A 19,085-nucleotide genomic window follows, 5' to 3' on the forward strand; every position below is an offset into this window, starting at 1 on the left:
CCCTTGTGCTTCTCCTATAGCTCCTCTCATTTTCAGTTTTCGATAGTTGTTCAAAATATTTTCTCTATCTAGTCTTAATGTCTTCATCCCCATGCAATATATTTCCATTGCTTTCCTTGATAACTCACAGTTGCCCCAAATCTTGTCTTTTCCTTTTCCTCAATTTGAAATCTTATTTATTTTTTTCCTTTTCTTGTTCTTAGCATTTCATTTAATTGCTCTACCATTCTCCCAATAGCTATACCTACTTTCCTCCTAGAATCTATTTCTTATTCTCTGCACCCTGTACATGCCTTACTTTGCAGTTCTTAAATGTCTTCGATCTTTTTTTAATAGACTCCTGCACCTTTCTGTTCTGCCACTACTTTCTCCTTTTGACACGCCATACCCGCTGGTTTTTCCCGCTAATTCCTTTGTTTCCCCTACACATGTTGCTTTCATACCTACTCAGATATTTTCTTCTTTGTTACCCTGTCCACTCTCTAAGTAAAACACACACACTCTCTCTCTCTCTCTCTCTCTCTCTCTCTCTCTCTCTCTCTCTCTCTCTCTCTCTCTCTCTCAATTAATTCAAGCATTCAAATACTAATATTGAAATAGACTATGTAAAAATGTTGATGAGCGATCTAATCTTCTTCCCCACCATTAACATGTGCCCACACCATCTCAGCTTTTACATTTTTATCACCTCTGTAATCTTCACTATGCCTGCCTTCTTACTTAGTAGTTTTCCAATCTTTCAAGTAGTAATATCCCCATAATCCCCCTTAGCATTCTCATCTCTGCTCTCCCAAGCTTTACTTCCTCATTTTTGTCTTAGATTCCACTTTTACGATCCATACGTTAACACTTGTCTTAATACTGTGTTAGAAATCTTGACTTCTAGTTTGATTGGCATTTCCTATTAGCATTTTATAATCTCATACCACTCCCGCTACTTCCCTCCTTTTCTCCCAAGCTGCTTTTATCATATTCTCAGCTTCATCCTCACATCCTCCCTTCTGATTTTTTTACTTGTTTTATAACAGAGCCTTAACTTTCATGCATAACTATCATGTCCCTACCTTACTGTTCAACAAAGCTTCAGTCTTATCCACATTTACTCTCGAGCCCCCCATCTCCAAAGTCTCTTATTATACAATCCTTCTCCGTAAGTCTTCCTCAATTTCAGCTGTAATCTCCTCATCATCTTCAAATAACAACTCCCACAATTCTTCCTATCTGATCTCTCAACTTATCACATCCATGACAACTGAAAAAAAAAATGGGCTTAATGCCGAGTCCTGGTGTAATCCAACACTAACTTTAAAAGTTTCTGTTTCTCCAAAACTGTTGTTACTTTAGTTTTTGCATTTTTGTACATCATCTCCACCATTCTAACCAACTTCTCTAGGATGTTCCTCTTAATTAAGCACCAAAACATCACTTTTCTTGGTATTTTATCGTAAGCCTTCACTAATCTACAAGAGCATAAAAGAGCCTCTGGTTTCCATTTAGCCTTCTTTTTTTTTTTTTTTTTTTTTTTTTCCTGTAGCTGCCTTACTATAAACATGGCATCTCCAGTCCCTCTCATTCTCATGAATCCATAGTGCTGTTTCCCAATCATTACAATCTCTCATATAGTACCCTCTGAAAAACTTAAACCATGTTTGTGTTGGTTTAATTCCCCCTAAGGTTTTCACAATCCATGACATCAGCTTTGCTTAAATATGACTATCGTTAGACTATCCTCCCAGTCTTTAGGCATTGTTTCCTCCTCCCATATTGCTTCTATCAAATTTAGCATTCATTCTACTCCCTCTGTAGCTAATATCTTGGCCATTGTAATTTTGAAACTCTTATGGACCTGGTTCTTTACCATTTTTCACATTACTCTATGCCTGCTTTACTAATTTATTCTGTATCCCCATCACCGGCGCGTCCAGCCCTTGTGCTTCACCCACAGCTCCTCTCTTTTTCAGTATTCGATAGTTGTTCAAAATATTTTCTCTATCTCGTCTTAATGTCTTCATCCCTATGCAATATAATTTCCATTGCTTTCCGTGATAACTCCCAGTCGCCTCAAATCTTCTCTTTGCCTGTTCCTCAAGTTTGAAATTTTATGGATTTACTTTCCTCCTTTTCTTGTTCTTAGCCTTTCATTTAATTGCTCTACCACTCTCCCAATAGCTATACATACTTTCCTCCTAGAATCCATTTCTTATTCTCTGCACCCTGTACATGCCTTACTTTGCAGTTCTTAAATGTCTTCGATCTTTTTTAACAGACTCCTGCACCTTTCTGTACTACCACTACTTTTCTCCTTTTGACACACCGTATCCGCTGGTTTTTCCCACAAATTCCTCTGTTTCCCCTACACATGTTTCTTTCTTACTTACCAAGATATTTTCCATTTTGTTACCTTGTCCACTCTCTCTCTCTCTCTCTCTCTCTCTCTCTCTCTCTCTCTCTCTCTCTCTCTCTCTCTCTCTCTCTCTCTCTCTCTCTCTCTCTCTCTCTCTCAATTAATTCAAGCATTCAAATACTAATATTGAAACAGATAGACTATGTAAAAATGTTGATGAGCAATCTAATCATCTTCCCAACCATCAACACTACATTAAGGGGTTGGTTGCCTGATACGTCCTCTTCAATGCCTATGCCTTCTGTCAATGGCATTCTCTTCCACCACAGTTCTCTCTTCATCATCCTTCATCTTATTTCCCCATCTAATTCTCTGCCTCCCTCTCAATCTTCTCCCCCTAACAGATTCTTCCCAAGCCCCCCTTACTACCTCCCCACCATTCATTCTTAACATGTGCCCACACCATCTCAGCTTTTACATTTTTATCACTTCTGTAATCTTCACTATGCCTGCCTTCTTACTTAATAGTTTTCCAATCTTTCAAGTAGTAATATTCCCATAATTCACCCTAGCATTTTCATCTCGGCGCTCTCAAGCTTTACTTCCTATTTTTTGTCTTAGATTTCACGTTTACGATCCATACGTTAACACTTGTCTTAATACTGGGCTAGAAATCTTGACTTCTAGTTTGATTGGCATTTCCTATTAGCATTTTATAATCTCATACCACTCCCGCTACTTCCCTCCTTTTCTCCTAAGCTGCTTTTATCATATTCTCAGATTCATCCTCCCTTCTGAATTTTTTACTTGTTTTATAACAGAGCCTTTACTTTCATGCATAACTATCATGTCCCTACCTTCCTTACTATTCAACATAGACTCAATCGTATCCACATTTACTCTAGATCACCCCCATTTCCAAAGTCTCTTATTACTATACAACCCTTCTCTGTAAGTCAATTTCAGCTGTAATCTCTTAATCATCTTCATATAACAACTCCCACAACTCTTCCTATCTGATCTCTCCACTTATCACATCCATGACAACTGCAAAAAAAAAAAAAAATTTAATCCAACACTAACTTTAAAGGTTTCTGTTTCTCCAAAGCTGTTATTACTTTAGTCCTTGCATTTTGTACATCATCTTCACCATTCTAATCAACTTCTCTAGGATGTTCCTCTTAATTAAGCGCCAAAACATCGCTACTCTTGGTATTTTATCGTAAGCCTTCTCTAATCTACAAAAGCATAAAAGAGCCTCTTGTTTCCATTCAGCCTTTTTTTTTCTGTAGCTGCCTTACTATAAACATGGCATCTCCAGTCCCTCTCATTCTCATGATTCCAAACTGCTGTTTCCCAATCATTACAATCTCTCATATAGTACCCTCTGAAAAACTTAAACCATGTTTGTGTTGGTTGTTTAATTCCCCCTAAGTTTCCACAATCCATGACATCACCTTTGACTATCGTTAGACTCTCCTCCCAGGCTTTAGGCATTATTTCCTCTTCACATATTGCTCTTATTAAATCTAGCATCCATTCTACTCCCTCTGTAGCTAATATCTTGGCCACTGTAATTTGAAACTCTTATGGACCTGGTTCTTTACCATTTTTCCACATTACTCTATGCCTGCTTTACTAATATATTCTGTATCCCCATCACTGGTGCGTCCAGCCCTTGTGCTTCACCCACAGCTCCTCTCTTTTTCAGTATTCAATAGTGGTTCAAAATATTTTCTCCATCTCGTCTTAATGTCTTCATCCCTATGCAATATAATTTCCATTGCTTTCCTTGATAACTCCCAGTTGCTCCAAATCTTGTCTTTGCCTTTTCCTCAAGTTTGAAATTTTATGGATTTACTTTCCTCCTTTTCTTGTTCTTAGCCTTTCATTTAATTGCTCTACCACTCTCCCATACCTACTTAACTCCTAGAATATTTTTCTTCTTCTCTGCACTCCGTACATGCCTACTTTGCAGTTTTTAAATGTCTTAGATTTTCTTTAAACTGACTCCTGCACCTTTCTGTTCTACCACTACTTTCTCCTTTTGACACACCATATCCGCTGGTTCTTCCCACTAATTCCTCTGTTCCTCCCTGTACACCTTTCCTTCATACCCACCTAGATATTTTCCACTCTGTTACCATGTCCACGGTCTAAGTATAACCTGTTCTTCTTTCAGATTGCAAACCTTAATTTTAGATGTTCTCTTTCTCCTCATTATGAGTGTTCTAATTCTCAAATTAAAGTCCTAGGTTTTCAGGTGCTTATCCAACTTTCTTTTGAAACCAAGCCAATTCAAAACTGAGTAATTTTTTCTTTTGAAACCAAGCCAATTCAAAACTGAGTAATTTTTTAAGTATTTATATATGAATAATCCAGATTTATATATAAAGGAGATTGAATTTTAAAGACCCACAATTTAAATATATTCTGCCAACTTTAGAATTTTTTTTTTCTAGTTCTACAGACTTTTAATGGTGTTTCCAAAAGGCAGTAAAACAATGTCTGTTTAAAAAGTTAGCAGAAGTTTCTGCCAAGTTTTCATTCAACGATTGGTTGATGTGCAGTATAGCCTAGTAGGGCATACAAGCCGTAAGATGGGAAGTCTACTGCTAAAGCTAGGTAAAAAATTTTTAACCCTAAAAATCTTTATGGGTTCAGGACAATATATTTAGTTCTAAGGTTGGCCAGTATGAAAATAGTTTCGGATTTCGGCTTTGGTAAGCCATTAGACTGTACGATCTGGTCTAGTGTGTTATCACTATTTTTAAATGTTTTGTTTGGAAGGGTTTTATCCACTATACAGTATCCACTATACAGTATTTAGTTAAGTATAGATCTGGATATGAGTTTCATGGACATATTAAGTCTGTTAGGGTTTTTTTTCTTTTGTGCCAAAAATTGTAAATATTCATTCTCTGTTGTTAGTAAATTTTCTTCAGTATAGTAGTGGGCACCAATTTGGGATATAATAGTTATATAATTCAATTTGCAGTCGCCAAGGTATATGAAACTTGAGATAGTTTATTATAGATATCGTTTATTATTATAATAAGATTCTAATTTTTCAACATAAACTTATATGAAATCTTGTGACATTGTTTCTCCTCATCTCAACAGCTATGTTTCTCCTCATCTCAACAGCTATCCCCATCTTGGCAGAAAAGCGGCAATCAGCATCCCCATCTTGGCAGAAAAGGGGACATTGGCAACGGGTCATCAGCATCCCAGTCTTGGCAGAATAGCAGGCATTCGCATCCTCATCACGGCAGTAGAGTGGCCATCAGCATAATCATCTCTTCAATAATGCAGCCATCAGCATACTCATCGGCAAAATAGCACCCCTCAGCATCCTCATCTTGTCAGTAGACAACCCTCAGCATCCTTATCTCGGCAGAGGAGCAACCATCGACATTCTTATCTCGGCAGAAGGGTGGCCTTCAGCATTCTCATAGCGGCAAAACAGTGGCCATCAGCATGCTCTTCTAAGCAAAAAATCGGTGTTTCTGGGCACAAAAGTGGCCATGAGCATCACCTCAACAGAAGTGGTCAGCAGCATCCCAGTCTTGGCAGAATAGCAGGCATCAGCATCCCTATCACGACAGAAAAGCGGCCATCAGCATCCTCGTCTCGACAGAATATTGGCAGTCAGCATCCTCATCTCGGAAGAATAGCTGCCATCACCATCCTTGTCTCGGCAGAACAGCATCCATCACCATCTTCATCTCGGCAGGAGAGCGGCCATCCCCATCTTCGTCTCGGCAGTAGGGCGGCCATCCCCATCCTCGTCTCGGCAGTAGGGCGGCCATCACCATCCTCGTCTCGGCAGAAGAGCAGCCCCTCATCTCGGCAGAAAAGCGGCCATCAACATCCTCATCTCGGCAGAACAGCGGCCATCAACATCCTCGTCTCGGCAGAAGAGCAGCCCCTCATCTCGGCAGAACAGCGGCCATCAACATCCTCGTCTCGGCAGAACAGCGGCCGTCACCATCCTCGTCTCGGCAGTAGGGTGGCCGTCAGCATTCTCATTTCGGCAAAAGAGCGGCCGTTTGCATCTTCATCTCTGCAAGAGAGCGGCCGTTTGCATCTTCATCTCTGCAAGAGAGCGGCCATTTGCATCTTCATCTCTGCAAGAGAGCGGCCGTCAGCATCTTCATCTATGCAAGAGAGCGGCCATTTGCATCTTCATCTCTGCAAGAGAGCGGCCGTCAGCATCTTCATCTATGCAAGAGAGCGGCCGTCAGCATCCTCATCTCGGCAAGAGAGCGGCCGTCAGCATCCTCATCTCGGCAAGAGAGCGGCCGTCAGCATCCTCATCTCGGCAAGAGAGCGGCCGTCAGCATCCTCATCTCGGCAAGAGAGCGGCCGTCAGCATCCTCATCTCGGCAAGAGAGCGGGCGTCAGCATCCTCATCTCGGCAAGAGAGCGGCCGTCAGCATCCTCATCTCGGCAAGAGAGCGGCCGTCAGCATCCTCATCTCGGCAAGAGAGCGGCCGTCAGCATCCTCATCTCGGCAAGAGAGCGGCTGTCGGCATCCTCATCTCGGCAAAAGAGCGGCCGTCGGCATCCTCATCTCGGCAAAAGAGCGGCCGTCGGCATCCTCATCTCGGCAAAAGAGCGGCCGTCGGCATCCTCATCTCGGCAAAAGAGCGGCCGTCGGCATCCTCATCTCGGCAAGAGAGCGGCCGTCGGCATCCTCATCTCGGCAAGAGAGCGGCCGTCGGCATCCTCATCTCGGCAAAAGAGCGGCCGTCAGCATCCTCATCTCGGCAAAAGAGCGGCCGTCGGCATCCTCATCTTCAGAAGAGCAGTCATCAACACCCTCATCTCGGCAAAAGAGCGGCCATCTGCTTACTCATCTCTTCTAAAGGGCCACCATTTGAATCCTCATCGACAAAAATGCTGCCATCTACATCCTCAGATTCACAAAAAAGCGGGCATGAACATACTCATCATGGCAGGAGAACAGCCATCAATATCCCCATATCGGCAGGAGATCGGCCATCAGCATCCCCATCTCGGCAGAAGAGCGGCCATCAGCATCCTCTTCTCAGCAAAAGAGGCCATCAGCATCCTCATCTCGGCAGGTCATCAGCATCCTCATCTCGGCAAAAGAGCGGCCATCAGTATCCTCATCTCGGCAGGTCAACAGCATCCTCATCTCGGCAGGAGAGCGGCCATCAGCATCCTCATATTAGCAGGTCATCAGCATCCTCATCTCGGCAAAAGAGGCAATCAGTTTTCTCATCTCGGCAAAAGAGCGGCCATCAGCATCCTCGGCAGGTCATCAGCATCCTCATTTCGGCAAAAGAATAGCCATCATCATCCTCTTCTCGGCAGAAGAGCTTCCATCAGCATCCTTGTTTCGGCGAAAGCGGCTATCAGCATTCTCATCGGCAAAAACGGCCATCAGCATCCTCTTCTCGGCAAAAGAGCGGCCATCAGCATCCTCATCTCAGCAGGAGGGGCCATCAGCATCCTCATCTCGGCAAAAGAGCTTCCATCAGCATCCTCATCTCAACGAAGGTGGCCACCGGCATCATCCTCTCGGCAGAAGAGCGGCCATCAGCATCCTCATCTCATCGAAGGTGGCCACCGGCATCATCCTCTCAGCAGAAGAGTGGCCATCAGCATCCTCATTTCGGCAGGTCATCAGCATCCTCATCTCGGCAAAAGAGCGGCCATCAGTATCCTCATCTCGCAAAAAAGAAGCCATCAGCTTCCTCATCTCGGCAAAAGAGCCACCGTCAACATCCTCATCTCGGCAGAAGAATGGCCATCATCATCCTCTTCTCGGCAGAAGAGCTTACATCGGCATCCTCGTTTCGGCAAAAACAGCCATCAGCATCCTCTTCTTGCGAAAGCGGACATCGGCATCCTCTTCTCGGCAAAAGAACGGCCATCGGCATCCTTATTTCGGCAGAAGAGCGGCCATCAGCATCCTCATCTTGGCAGGAGAATGGCCATCAGCATCCTCATCTCAGCAGGAGAGTAGCCATCAGCATCCTCATCTCAGCTGGAGAGCGGCCATCAGCATCCTCATTTTGGCAAAAGAGCAGCCGTCAGCATCCTCATCTTGGCAAAAGAGCAACCGTCAGCATCCTCATCTCGGCAAAAGAGCAACCGTCAGCATCCTCATCTCGGCAAAAGAGCAACCGTCAGCATCCTCATCTCGGCAAAAGAGCAACCGTCAGCATCCTCATCTCGGCAAAAGAGCGGCCGTCAGCATCCTCATCTCGGCAAAAGAGCGGCCGTCAGCATCCTCATCTCGGCAAAAGAGCGGCCGTCAGCATCCTCATCTCGGCAAAAGAGCGGCCATCAGCATCCTCATCTCGGCAAAAGAGCGGCCATCAGCATCCTCATCTCGGCAAAAGAGCGGCCATCAGCATCCTCATCTCGGCAAAAGAGCGGCCATCAGCATCCTCATCTCGGCAAAAGAGCAGCCATCAGCATCCTCATCTCGGCAAAAGAGCAGCCATCAGCATCCTCATCTCGGCAAAAGAGCAGCCATCAGCATCCTCATCTCGGCAAAAGAGCGGCCGTCAGCATCCTCATCTCGGCAAAAGAGCGGCCGTCAGCATCCTCATCTCGGCAAAAGAGCGGCCGTCAGCATCCTCATTTTGCCATCTCGGCAAAAGAGCGGCCGTCGGCATCCTCATCTTCAGAAGAGCAGTCATCAACACCCTCATCTCGGCAAAAGAGCGGCCATCAGTATCCTCATCTCGGCAGGTCAACAGCATCCTCATCTCGGCAGGAGAGCGGCCATCAGCATCCTCATATTGGCAGGTCATCAGCATCCTCATCTCGGCAAAAGAGGCCATCAGTTTTCTCATCTCGGCAAAAGAGCGGCCATCAGCATCCTCGGCAGGTCATCAGCATCCTCATTTCGGCAAAAGAATAGCCATCATCATCCTCTTCTCGGCAGAAGAGCTTCCATCAGCATCCTTGTTTCGGCGAAAGCGGCTATCAGCATTCTCATCGGCAAAAACGGCCATCAGCATCCTCATCCCGGCAAAAGAGCGGCCATCAGCATCCTCATCCCGGCAAAAGAGGCATCAGCATCCTCATCTCGGCAAAAGAGCTTCCATCAGCATCCTCATCTCAACGAAGGTGGCCACCGGCATCATCCTCTCGGCAGAAGAGCGGCCATCAGCATCCTCATCTCGGCAAAAGAGCGGCCATCAGTATCCTCATCTCGCAAAAAAGAAGCCATCAGCTTCCTCATCTCAGTAGAAGAACGGCCATCATCATCCTTTTCTCGGCAGAAGAGCTTACATCGGCATCCTCGTTTCGGCAAAAACAGCCATCAGCATCCTCTTCTTGCGAAAGCGGACATCGGCATCCTCTTCTCGGCAAAAGAGCGGCCATCGGCATCTTTATTTCGGCAGAAGAGCGGCCATCGGCATCCTCATCTTGGCAGGAGAATGGCCATCAGCATCCTCATCTCAGCAGGAGAGTGGCCATCAGCATCCTCATCTCAGCTGGAGAGCGACCATCAGCATCCTCATTTCGGCAAAAGAGCAGCCGTCAGCATCCTCATCTTGGCAAAAGAGCAACCGTCAGCATCCTCATCTCGGCAAAAGAGCAGCTGTCAGCATCCTCATCTCGGCAAAAGAGCAGCCGTCAGCATCCTCATCTTCAGAAGCAGTCATCAACACCCTCATCTCGGCAAAAGAGCGGCAATCAGCTTCCTCATCTCTTCTAAAGGGTCGCCATTAGTATCCTCATCGACAAAAATGCTGCCATCTACATCATATTCACAAAAAAGCGGCCATGAGCATACTCATCACGGCAGGAGAGCGGCCATGAGCATACTCATCACGGCAGGAGAGCAGCCATCAACATCCCCCTCTCGGCAGAAGAGCGGCCATCAACATCCCCCTCTCGGCAGAAGAGTGGCCATCAACATCCCCCTCTCGGCAGAAGAGCGGCCATCAGCATCCCCATCTCGGCAGAAGAGCGGCCATCAGCATCCCCATCTCGGCAGAAGAGTGGCCATCAGCATCTCCATCTCGGCAGAAGCGGTCATCAGCATCCTCTTCTCAGCAAAAGAGGCCATCAGCTTCCTCATCTCGGCAAAAGAGCACCCATCAGCATCCTCATCTCAGCAGGTCATCAGCATCCTCATGTCGGCAGAAGAACAGCCATCATCATCATCCTCGTTTCGGCAAAAGCGGCTATCAGCATCCTCTTCTCGGCGAAAGAGCGGCCATCAGCATCCTCTTCTCGGCAAAAGAGCGGCCATCAGCATCCTCTTCTCGGCGAAAGAGCGGCCATCAGCATCCTCTTCTCGGCAAAAGAGCGGCCATCAGCATCCTCTTCTCGGCAAAAGAGCGGCCATCAGCATCCTCTTCTCGGCAAAAGAGCGGCCATCAGCATCCTCTTCTCGGCAAAAGAGCGGCCATCAGCATCCTCTTCTCGGCAAAAGAGCGGCCATCAGCATCCTCTTCTCGGCAAAAGAGCGGCCATCAGCATCCTCTTCTCGGCAAAAGAGCGGCCATCAGCATCCTCTTCTCGGCAAAAGAGCGGCCATCAGCATCCTCTTCTCGGCAAAAGAGCGGCCATCAGCATCCTCTTCTCGGCAAAAGAGCGGCCATCAGCATCCTCTTCTCGGCAAAAGAGCGGCCATCAGCATCCTCTTCTCGGCAAAAGAGCGGCCATCAGCATCCTCTTCTCGGCAAAAGAGCGGCCATCAGCATCCTCTTCTCGGCAAAAGAGCGGCCATCAGCATCCTCTTCTCGGCAAAAGAGCGGCCATCAGCATCCTCTTCTCGGCAAAAGAGCGGCCATCAGCATCCTCTTCTCGGCAAAAGAGCGGCCATCAGCATCCTCTTCTCGGCAAAAGAGCGGCCATCAGCATCCTCTTCTCGGCAAAAGAGCGGCCATCAGCATCCTCTTCTCGGCAAAAGAGCGGCCATCAGCATCCTCTTCTCGGCAAAAGAGCGGCCATCAGCATCCTCTTCTCGGCAAAAGAGCGTACATCAGCATCCTCTTCTCGGCAAAAGAGCGTACATCAGCATCCTCTTCTCGGCAAAAGAGCGTACATCAGCATCCTCTTCTCGGCAAAAGAGCGTACATCAGCATCCTCTTCTCGGCAAAAGAGCGGCCATCAGCATCCTCTTCTCGGCAAAAGAGCGGCCATCAGCATCCTCTTCTCGGCAAAAGAGCGGCCATCAGCATCCTCTTCTCGGCAAAAGAGCGCATCAGCATCCTCTTCTCGCCAAAAGAGCGGCCATCAGCATCCTCTTCTCGCCAAAAGAGCGGCCATCAGCATCCTCTTCTCGCCAAAAGAGCGGCCATCAGCATCCTCTTCTCGCCAAAAGAGCGGCCATCAGCATCCTCTTCTCGCCAAAAGAGCGGCCATCAGCATCCTCTTCTCGGCAAAAGAGCGGCCATCAGCATCCTCTTCTCGGCAAAAGAGCGGCCATCAGCATCCTCTTCTCGGCAAAAGAGCGGCCATCAGCATCCTCTTCTCGGCAAAAGAGCGGCCATCAGCATCCTCTTCTCGGCAAAAGAGCGGCCATCAGCATCCTCTTCTCGGCAAAAGAGCGGCCATCAGCATCCTCTTCTCGGCAAAAGAGCGGCCATCAGCATCCTCTTCTCGGCAAAAGAGCGGCCATCAGCATCCTCTTCTCGGCAAAAGAGCGGCCATCAGCATCCTCTTCTCGGCAAAAGAGCGGCCATCAGCATCCTCTTCTCGGCAAAAGAGCGGCCATCAGCATCCTCTTCTCGGCAAAAGAGCGGCCATCAGCATCCTCTTCTCGGCAAAAGAGCGGCCATCAGCATCCTCTTCTCGGCAAAAGAGCGGCCATCAGCATCCTCTTCTCGGCAAATGAGCGGCCATCAGCATCCTCTTCTCGGCAAAAGAGCGGCCATCAGCATCCTCTTCTCGGCAAAAGAGCTGCCATCAGCATCCTCTTCTCGGCAAAAGAGCGGCCATCAGCATCCTCTTCTCGGCAAAAGAGCGGCCATCAGCTTCCTCATCCAGGCAAAAGAGCGGCCATCAGCATCCTCATCCAGGCAAAAGAGCAGCCATCAGCTTTCTCATCTCGGCAGGAGCAGCCATCAGCATCCTCATCTCGGCAAAAGAGCGGCCATCAGCATCCTCATCCAGGCAAAAGAGCTTCCATCAGCATCCTCATCTCAGGTGGCCACCAGCATCCTTATCTCGGCAGAAGAGCGGCCGTCAGCATTTCGGAAAAAGAGCGGCCGTCAGCATTTCGGCAAAAGAGCGGCCGTCAGCATCCTCATCTCGGCAAGAGAGCGGCCGTCAGCATCCTCATCTCGGCAAAAGAGCGGCCGTCAGCATCCTCATCTCGGCAAAAGAGCGGCAGTCATTATCCTCATCTCGGCAAAAGAGCGGCAGTCATTATCCTCATCTCGGCAAAAGAGCGGCCGTCATCATCCTCATCTCGGCAAAAGAGCGGCCGTCAGCATCCTCATCTCGGCAAAAGAGCGGCCGTCAGCATCCTCATCTCGGCAAAAGAGCGGCCGTCAGCATCCTCATCTCGGCAAAAGAGCGGCCGTCAGCATCCTCATCTCGGCAAAAGACTGGCCATCAGCATCCTCATCTCGGCAAAAGAACGGCCGTCAGCATCCTCATCTCGGCAAAAGAGGAGCCGTCAGCATCCTCACCTCGGCAAAAGAGCGGCCGTCAGCATCCTCACCTCGGCAAAAGAGCGGCCGTCAGCATCCTCACCTCGGCAAAAGAGCGGCCGTCAGCATCCTCATCTCAGCAAGAAGAATGGCCATCAGCATCCTTAGAAGAGTAGTCATCAACACTCTCATCTCGGCAAAAGAGCGGCCATCAGCTTCCTCATCTCGTCAGGAGAGCGGCCATCAGCATCCTCTTCTCGGCAAAAGAGCGGCCATCAGCATCCTCTTCTCGGCAAAAGAGCGGCCATCAGCATCCTCTTCTCGGCAAAAGAGCGGCCATCAGCATCCTCTTCTCGGCAAAAGAGCGGCCATCAGCATCCTCTTCGCAGCAAAAGAGTGGCCATCAACATCCTCTTCTCGGCAAAAGAGCGGCCATCAGCTTCCTCTTCTCGGCAAAAGAGCGGCCATCAGCTTCCTCATCCAGGCAAAAGAGCGGCCATCAGCATCCTCATCCAGGCAAAAGAGCGGCCATCAGCATCCTCATCCAGGCAAAAGAGCGGCCATCAGCATCCTCATCTTGGCAAAAGAGCGGCCATCAGCATCCTCATCCAGGCAAAAGAGCTTCCATCAGCATCCTCATCTCAGGTGGCCACCGGCATCCTTATCTCGGCAGAAGAGCGGCCGTCAGCATTTCGGAAAAAGAGCGGCCGTCAGCATTTCGGCAAAAGAGCGGCCGTCAGCATCCTCATCTCGGCAAGAGAGCGGCCGTCAGCATCCTCATCTCGGCAAAAGAGCGGCCGTCATCATCCTCATCTCGGCAAAAGAGCGGCCGTCATCATCCTCATCTTGGCAAAAGAGCGGCCGTCATCATCCTCATCTCGGCAAAAGAGCGGCCGTCATCATCCTCATCTCGGCAAAAGAGCGGCCGTCAGCATCCTCATCTCGGCAAAAGAGCGGCCGTCAGCATCCTCATCTCGGCAAAAGAGCGGCCGTCAGCATCCTCATCTCGGCAAAAGAGCGGCCGTCAGCATCCTCATCTCGGCAAAAGACTGGCCATCAGCATCCTCATCTCTGCAAAAGAGCGGCCGTCAACATCCTCATCTCGGCAAAAGAGGAGCCGTCAGCATCCTCACTTCGGCAAAAGAGCGGCCGTCAGCATCCTCATCTCAGCAAGAAGAATGGCCATCAGCATCCTTGGAAGAGTAGTCATCAACACTCTCATCTCGGCAAAAGAGCGGCCATCAGCTTCCTCATCTCTTCAAAAGGGCCACCATCAGCATCCTCATAGACAAAAATGCTGCCATCTCCATCCTCCTACGTTCTCATTCACAAAAAAGCGGCCATGAGCATCCTCATCACGGCAGGAGAGCGGCCATCAGCATCCTCATATCGGCAGAAGAGCGGCCATCAGCATCCCCATCTCGTCAAAAGAGCAGCCATCAGCTTCCTCATCTCTTCAGAAGAGCATTCGTCAATTTCCTCATCTCTTCAGAAGAGCGGTCATCAACACCTTTCTCTTCAAAAGTCACCATCAGCATCCTCATCTCGTCAGGAGAGCAGCCATCAGCATCCTCATCTCGGCAGGAGAGCGGCCATCAGCATCCTCATCTCGGCAGGAGAGCGGCCATCAGCATCCTCATCTCGGCAGGAGAGCGGCCATCAGCATCCTCATCTCGGCAGGAGAGCGGCCATCAGCATCCTAATCTCGGCAGGAGAGCGGCCATCAGCATCCTCATCTCGGCAGGAGAGCGACCATCAGCATCCTCACATTGGTAGGAGAGCGGCCATCAGCATCCTCATCTCGGCAGGAGAGCGGCCATCAGCCTCCTCATCTCGGCAGAAGGGCGGCCATCAGCATCCTCATCTCGTCAGAAGAGCGGCCATCAGCATCCTCATCTCGTCAGAAGAGCGGCCTTCACCATTCTCATTGGCAGAAGAGCGGCCATCAGCATCCTCATCTCTGCAGGAGAGCGGCCATCAGCATCCTCATCTCTGCAGGAGAGCGGCCATCAGCATCCTCATCTCTGCAGGAGAGCGGCCATCAGCATCCTCATCTCTGCAGGAGAGCGGCCATCAGCATCCTCATCTCTGCAGGAGAGCGGCCATCAGCATCCTCATCTCTGCAGGAGAGCGGCCATCAGCATCCTCATCTCTGCAGGAGAGCGGCCATCAGCATCCTCATCTCTGCAGGAGAGCGGCCATCAGCATCCTCATCTCTGCAGGAGAGCGGCCATCAGCATCCTCATCTCTGCAGGAGAGCGGCCATCAGCATCCTCATCTCTGCAGGAGAGCGGCCATCAGCATCCTCATCTCTGCAGGAGAGCGGCCATCAGCATCCTCATCTCTGCAGGAGAGCGGCCATCAGCATCCTCATCTCTGCAGGAGAGCAACCATCAGCATCCTCATCTCTGCAGGAGAGCAACCATCAGCATCCTCATCTCTGCAGGAGAGCAACCATCAGCATCCTCATCTCGGCAGGAGAGCGGCCATCAGCATCCTCATCTCGGCAGGAGAGCGGCCATCAGCATCCTCATCTCGGCAGGAGAGCAGCCATCAGGATCCTCATCTCGGCAGGAGAGCAGCCATCAGGATCCTCATCTCGGCAGAAGAGTGGTCCTCAGCATCCTCATCTTGGCAGAAGACAACCATCAGCATCATCTTAGTAGAAGATAGTCATCAGCATCCTCCTCTACACAGAAGACAGCGATCAGCATCCTTATCTCGGCAGAACAACCATAAGCATTCTTGTCTCGGCAGAAGACTGGCCATCAGCATCCTCGTCTTGGCAATAATTTTCCATCAGCATCCTCATCTCGGCAGGAGAGCAGCCATCAGCATTCTCATCTCGGCAAAAGAGCTGCCATCAACATCCTCGTCTCGCCAGAAAGGCACCCATCGGCATCCTTATCTCAGCTGAAAGTGCCATCAGCTTCATCTTGTCAGGAAAGTGGCATCAGTATCTTCATCTCTGAATCAAAGCTGGCATTTGCATAATCTCACCAGAAAATCGGCCATCAACAATCATCTATCCAGTAAGGCAGCCATCAGCATCATCTAGACAGAATGGCAGCCATCATCATTCTCATCTTTCCAGAAAAGCGGCCATCAATCCTTATCTCACTAGAAAAGCAGCATCAGCATCTTCATCTGAGTAAAAATATTGCATTTATATAATCTCGCCAGAAGTCACTAGTGGACATCAGTATCTTAGTCTTGCTAGAGTAGCGTTCATTATCTTCCCCGTCTCACTCCAATAACGGGTATTATTTTCCTCATAGAGGTTCAAAAGTTTACATGAGCATCCCCATCCTGCCAAAGTTAGGCACCAGCAAGGAAAATCCCATGCAGAAACTTTATATTTGTTATTGCACAGGATTTCAGTAGGAAACTGGATATAAAAAATAATATGGTTTAGTTATAAGAACAGGCAACAACAATGCACAATAATTTTTTCCAGGAAAGACATGAGCAACACTCCATAAGTAGACGACATTATTGCAGAAAGACAGCCCTCAATCATTCCTAGTAGTAGAAAGACTCACAGTAAAGCATACCTCATCATCATCCTTGGTGTTAAGAAAGTGGAAATTAGACAGACATACTGGTGGGAGAAAATGTAGTTATTGTCCTGGTGGTGAAAAAACTTTGTAATAAAGTTTGTGGAAGAAAAGTGGTCATCAGTGGACAGCAGCTTCTGACAGAAAAGCAGACTTATCATTTTGGCTGGACCAAGGACGCAATCTTGGCAGTAAAGTGGACATCAAAAGTATAAACATCCTAGCAGAAGAGTGGAGCTTAGAAGAAAAGTTTTGAGAATTGAAATATTTTGGAAGGAAGTAGACACTATACTAGTGTTAGCTTAGCATAAAATTGGACATCCTGGCAGAAAAGTTGAAAATTACTATTCAGAAAAGTAAAAATTTGCCCAGGAAATCTAGACAAGTTGGCAGAAAATTAAACATCGGAAGTGGACAGTACCCCGATAGAAAAATTGACATCATCAGATCGGTGGTAGTGATCTTTTAGAAAAGTGGACATCAAAGTTGTGGAACATCTCATTTGAGAAGTAAACGCAACCTTGCCAGAAAGTGGACATCATCTTGGCATAATTGGATACCGAATATAAACACAAATTTGGCCAAAAAGTAGACCTTGTCTTTACTTAAGCGGATACAATTAGATAAGTGGACTCGGGCTTGGCAGAAATATGGGTATCATCTTAGAGAGAAGTGGAGATCAAAAGTGGGACATTTTTATAAAAAAGTGGACATCATTATGTTGTCAGGAAAGCAATCCATAAAAATTACATAATTTGAAAGAAATATTGACATTATAACAAGAGCAATTTAAAGATCATCAATGGACATCATCTCCACAGAAACGTGTACATGAAGATTTTTTTTCCAAGAAAGGGAAATAATAACAGCAGAAAAGTGTACATCAAGGATGAAAAGTATGTCAAAATTGTGGGCCATAAGTTGGAGAATTGGATACAAGCTTTCTATAAAGTGAATAAACTTGCTATAAAGTGGATAATATTATGACAACTGGATATTGAAAGTGGATATCTAGGCAGAAAAAAATTATATTAGATTAAATCTTCTAGAGTAGAAAACTGGACATGAAAAGTGAGCATCATTATGGCAGAAATTTGGGCATCATTTTACACCATTTTGGCCAAAATGTGGACTACCTTGACATAGGAGGATATTGTTATATCAGTAGACTTGCTATAGCGTGAATAAACTATAAAGTGGACAGTGTGGATATTGAAAGTTGATATCTAGACAAAAAAAAAAAAAAAATATTCGAGAGAAAACTGGACATGAAAAAATTGTCATCATCAGGGCAGAAATTTGGGCATCATCATTTGGACACCATTTTGGCCAAAATGTGCATATTACCTTGGCATAAGAGGATCTTGTTAGGTCAGTAGACTGAGTGTGTGGAACACTTGGTATCATCATGGCATAAAAGTGGACAACAAAAGTGACTTATCTTAGTCCTCTTTATAGACAACTGTATACCCACTTGGCAAATACTTGGACATTATCCTGGTAGAAAGGTGGACATAGAAAGTGGGCCAACCTGACAGAAAACTAGACAGAGCTAGCAGAACTAGTAGACAAATCAGTTCAAGTATAGACCATATTTTCAGAAAGGTGGATAGGAACATAATATGTCTTGGTTGAACAATGGACTTCATCATGGTAGACAAGTGGACATCATTTTCTTACAATAATGTGGGAGAAATGTACATCTTTCGGTCAGAACAGAGAACATCACACAAGCATAACTGGGAACCATCAGTCGACACGAACTCAGCAGGAAATTGAACAATCTCCAACAAAGTTAACAAAAGTACATTTCATCTTGGAGGACAAAAAGGCAAAGTGTAAGCCTTTTGTATGCAGCACCATGCGTTTAGGAAGGTGGACAACAACATTAGCCATTATCAAGAGAAGAAACTTTACATGGAACGTGGACATGACAGAAGTATTTTCCAATGACCATTTTGGCATAAAAGAGATCCTTTCTGTAGAAAGGTGGTCATACCATATGGACAGTCATGTAAAGAAACCTGTACATCCAAAAATTTAATCCTGGTAGAAATGTGGACATTTTGCCTCATCATGGTAGAGGAGTGGACATCATACTGGCTGAACAGGGAACGTCATTTAACTACAATATCTAGTCAAGAAAATAGACATCATTGAATAACATTACTGAAAACTTTAGCTTGGCAGGAAAGAATAATCATTAGTGGACATGATTTTGTCAGAAAAGTATGCATCAAAAAAGGACATAATATTGGGAAAAAATGAACACCAAAAGGGGTACTATTTAACAGTTTTATACTTAGTTATAATCCATTTCTTATATATATTGAAAAATAAGATTATTGAAACTAAATTAAAAACTTTAATAAATTTAGTTTTGCTTAAAAGTACATATTATATAAGGCCATTATGAAATCCCAAGTTGTTATTAAAGTTCTTGACATTACAATGAATTTTCCTTTTGTATACTTTCCATGAATTTTAGAGAAATAGGGGACCAAGTAGACTATTCTCCTCAATCCTAGACTCCACCACCAGTAAAATTTAATTATATAATAGATTCCATTAGCAATGAAAATACCA

General features: G+C 46.6%; 1 protein-coding gene across 1 annotated transcript; it reads left to right on the plus strand.

Annotated features, from left to right (window-relative positions):
• Positions 1–2,002: 2,002 nt before the first annotated feature.
• On the plus strand, positions 2,003–15,605 carry LOC137621808 (streptococcal hemagglutinin-like). The gene is made up of 5 exons (XM_068352314.1): positions 2,003–2,089; positions 5,343–5,350; positions 5,660–8,338; positions 9,102–10,514; positions 15,293–15,605. Exons 1-5 carry the CDS (start codon positions 2,003–2,005, stop codon positions 15,603–15,605), a joined length of 4,500 nt encoding a protein of 1,499 aa, XP_068208415.1.
• Positions 15,606–19,085: the final 3,480 nt, after the last annotated feature.

Source organism: Palaemon carinicauda, chromosome 28 (assembly GCF_036898095.1).
Source record: "Palaemon carinicauda isolate YSFRI2023 chromosome 28, ASM3689809v2, whole genome shotgun sequence".
Classification (NCBI taxonomy): Eukaryota; Metazoa; Arthropoda; class Malacostraca; order Decapoda; family Palaemonidae; genus Palaemon; species Palaemon carinicauda.